The 4,315-nt window shown below is 44.8% G+C and overlaps 1 protein-coding gene across 1 annotated transcript in view; it reads right to left on the reverse strand.

Annotated features, from left to right (window-relative positions):
* LOC107296477 (zinc finger protein 883-like) overlaps positions 1–3,854 on the reverse strand; it is a 14,878-nt gene extending 11,024 nt beyond the window's left edge. Inside the window, exons 1-2 of the mRNA XM_029286082.1 lie at positions 3,654–3,854; positions 241–366 (exon numbers count right to left, since the gene is read on the reverse strand). Of these exons, the coding sequence (XP_029141915.1) occupies positions 241–366; positions 3,654–3,854 (327 nt within the window). The remainder of the gene's footprint in view (positions 1–240; positions 367–3,653) is intronic.
* Between the last annotated feature and the right edge of the window lie 461 nt (positions 3,855–4,315).

Here is a 4,315-nt window from a genome sequence, read left to right on the forward strand (position 1 = left end):
ATACATCACGAGAATCTCTTCCAGATGTTGTGATCAAGGTGTCCCAGTCACACATCCCACGTTCCTTCTGAAATTACTTCCCTACCACCCAACGTGTCAAATTGTGACATGGATAGGATTCTGGAGAGGATCAGCAAGGCTTTCTGCGTTAGGAGGGTTTATCATGTCCAGACCTCCACTGGACTCTCTCAAGTGGATCTGCTGATGGTACATCATGCTGTGTCTCCGCCTAAACCTCACTCCGCAGTCACCACACTGATAGGGCCTTTCTCCCGTGTGGATTCTCAGATGCCGAGTGAGGTGTGACTGCCGTCCAAACCGTTTTCCACATTCGATACAAGGGTAAGGTCTCTCGCCACTTAACAACTGTGTTATTAACAATTGCAGTGATTCACTTAACAAACATGGCAAGAAAGTTCATAAAATGGGGCAAAATCCACTTAACGAATGTCTCGCTTAGCAACAGAAATATTGAGCTCAATTGAGGTTGTAAGTTGAGGACTACCTGTAGAACTTAAAAAAAAATAGTAAAAATAAGAGTAGAATTAAACAGCTATCTGGCTTGTCACTAGAGCAGTTTACCATCATTCATTTTTGACTGGCAGGGCCTGTAGCTCATTGACAAAGGTATCTGCTTCATTTATAGAAACTCTTCAGGCCTCTCCATAAAAATTAAATAGCAAATCTGCAAGCTGGTCTAGACTATATAGACAAGGAGTGGGCAACCAGCTGCCTGCCAAATCTTATGGACTACAGTTCCCACAATTTTTGCCATTGGCCATGCTGCCTAGACTTGAGATCCAAACATCTGAAAATGTCCTTGGACTCACAACACAGTAGGAGATTTTTGGTGGTTCATTATTTTTAATAAAAGTTTGCAGCTCAGCAGCAGAGAACCTGCATTGAATTAAAAAGGTCCCAGGCTCCATATCCAACTTCTCTAAATAAAAGGATCAGACAACAGGAATGAGAAAGTCCTCTGACAGTAACTTTAGAGAGCTGATAAAATAGCCTATATAACCATCTAGCCTGCAGGCCTCTGATACATGGGTATTTGTCTACCATTATGTCAAGGGACATTATTATTATTATGGTTTGTTGCACAGTGAGCCAGAGGTTCAGACTGGATTTGGCATTTTTATATATCAAGTTCTTCTCAAGTACCAGGACATTATTATTCATATCCGATCTTATTATTTTTTAAAATAACTCAAGGTAGTGGACATACCTAATACTCCTTCCTCCTCCCACAGTTACAGTATTTTTCCCACAATAACCAGAGACTGGCCTAAAGTCACCTAGTCATGCCAAGGTGGGACTGGAACTCATGATCTCCTGGTTTCTAGCCTGGTGCCTTAACACTAGACTAAACTCGCCCTCATGCAACCTATCTCAATATCTGCACCCAGTTATACTGCTATTTCAACTCTCAAACATTTCAAGTTCAGAACTTGGCTTCCAATTTTGCTACAATGGAGGCAGAAGCATCCATGAGTCATTTTAAATCCAGGCTCGCGATTAGTACACACTTGTAGGATATGACAAAGTTCTAAAGGGCTAAATAGTTCCAGAAATGTCATTTTAATCTCAATATGAATCAGGTGCTTCAACTGAGAGAAAGTTTCTTCAGATGGGAACTTCTGATTGGTCTCATCTCCCTGTTTAAGAGATGGGGATACTGTGTCCGTAGCAAACCTTCTAACAAAGACAGACAGAAAGCCAGTGAACCTCCACAGGCTGTCTCTCTCAACAGACCCATCAACCTGGCGGATGAAAAGACATGGCGAGTTGTAATTCAGCAGCACTGGGGTGGGGGGTCACAGATTCCACACTGCTAGAAATCTCAGATGGGGCTGAGGATCAACCCAAGGCTATACACACATTTTTATGACAACAGCAATCTGATCCAAGAGTTGTCTCTGCCACTGGTTTGCATCCCTGTAGGAAATCAGGTAACAGCTTGCAAGGAATCAAAACCTCCAGCTCATTCAGCCATTGCCAGAATTTTTCCCCCCTATGCATATTTCTTCCCCATTTTTTGCACAGGGGCTTGACTGTCTGCTGTTACCCCCTGACCTTCCAAGCTCATGGATTAAAAGCAGCAAGACGTGAGGCGAGCATATGGAATCAGCAGGCCACAGTTGGCTAAGGACAGCTGGCATTGCCAATGGATTGCAGTGTGATAGGGCTGCTAAGGAGACAGTGGATTGTATTTCAGACTGCAGATGAGAGATCACACTTTTGGGTGCTCCCCACAATTCTGCAAGTAAAACAAGCCAAGGGAGAAATAAGAAGAATAATCTCAAGTACTAGGTGTAGTTTGGTGTGGTTGTCTAAAGCTTGTAATAGGAGGAAATATTTAAAAATGACATTCACCTTGCTAATTTGGAGTACCCATAAACCTGCTGGAACCTCCTCATACTATTTCTACATACTGGAAATAGTATGAAATATATACTTTATTTTATTGCTCTGTGATGTTTTATGGGCAGTCATTGAGATTTGTATGCTTTGAAAGGTAGTTAGAAGGTAGTATCATTAGTCTTCATGAATAATAATTGTGTAATTACCACCAGCCAGGTGTGAACATCTTTCTTTCCAAAAGCAAAACATTTTGACTCTCTGCCCTAAAGTCCCATTTCATTTACCTCCCACACCTGCTGCAGGTGTCCTGTCACAGGTGTTTGCCTATCCCAAAGTCTTCCCCCCAAATAAATATAGCCCAACAATGAACCTTAAGAATATACGTGAGGAAAGGAAGGGGGACTGAACCATCTTACCTCCTCTTCTGGTCTTTCTGCTTCATTCTGCTTGGCTAGGAACTCCTCAGCTAGGGCCACTGCCCGTGCACAAGTCTCTGGGCTACATTCCCATACCCGACTTCGGATTCCAGGAGGGAGAACGGCTAGGAACTGCTCCAAAATTAGGACATCAAGAATCTGTTCCTTGGTGCGGTTCTTTGGCTTCAGCCAATGGTTGCAAAGCTCCCAGAGCTGACCACATGCCTTTCGTGGACCCTCAGCATCCTGGTAACAGAACTGCCGGAAGCGCCGGCGTGCAGTCTCCAGGCTGAAACTGCCTCCTCCGGATATAGGTGTCCGTGCTTTGCCAATACTCCCTCTATCTGCACTAGCTGGGGAGCGTTGAAGGTCCTGGTGGCTCTCTTCAATGAAAGATGCTTCCCATGAGGATGAAGTATTCCCTAGTTGCTCCAAAGTGGTCGGGAAGGCCTCTGGTTCTACCTCTACTGCAGCAACTTCCACTACCTGAGTGATATTTGAGGTGGCTGCTTCTGGTGATATTAATGGTGGTTCTATAATTTCAGGGAGGAGAGGCTGTGAAGTTTGGGACACTTCTTCCCACTGGACCTCCCAGCGCTGAGGTTGTAGTGCCTCTTCTAGCTGCATTGATTCAGCAGTTGGTGATGCCTCTAAGCCTAGCAGCTCTTCAACTGTTCCAGTACACACCACAAGCAGGGAGTCATCTCCATCAACTGCTCCCACTGACTCTTGCTGAGGGCCTTGTGGATGTGCCTCCTCCTCTTCATCCTCCTCCACATCCCCTTCTCCCTCTTCCTCCTCCTCCTCCTCTTCTTCCTCCTCCTCCTCTCCCCTCTCTTCTTCCTCTTCATCTGCCTCCCCTTCAGCATCTACTTCTACTTCCTCAGGCTCTTCCTCTTCCTCCTCAATTGTGATCTCTGGATACATCTCCTGCTCAAGCAGCACCTTAAAATGGAGATCCAGCTCCCCTGATCCCTGCACGGACTCCATTTTGTCTTCTAAGAGGTAGACAGACTTGTCCCAATTGTAGACCGAGGTCTGGCCAGTGATACCCCAAGTCTCACAGGCAAACATGGTGGGAAGAGTCTTCTTCTTCCTCAAACTTTGACCATAAGCTTAGGCCAAAGTTGGCCAACAATTTCCAGGAAGCAGAGAGACTGTTGTCAAGGAAACTGCTCTGTCACAGGATTCCGCCATACATCAAGAGGATTTGGTTTTTCCAAATGTGTTTACATGAGTACTTTCTCCCTAAAAAGACAAAAAAGTAAGCAATCACCTCAGCAGTCAACAAAATGAAATTAATCATATTTACAGAATTCATCTCCATATAAAGAATGGTATTTCTGAGGAAAAGGTTTTTTTGTAAGGCTTGCTTTGGTTTAGTTTAGGACAGGCATGTCAAACTCGCGACGTCATGTGACGTCGCGCAACGTATTGCGACTTTTTTCCCATTGCCGGCAATGGGGTGGGCGTGGTTTTGGTATGACACATCCCGGGCAGGCAGTTTGACATGCCTGGTTTAGGATGATGGATAT

This window comes from Protobothrops mucrosquamatus, unplaced genomic scaffold (genome assembly GCF_001527695.2).
Source record: "Protobothrops mucrosquamatus isolate PMUCROS unplaced genomic scaffold, P.Mucros_1.0 scaffold2824, whole genome shotgun sequence".
Lineage (NCBI taxonomy): Eukaryota > Metazoa > Chordata > Lepidosauria > Squamata > Viperidae > Protobothrops > Protobothrops mucrosquamatus.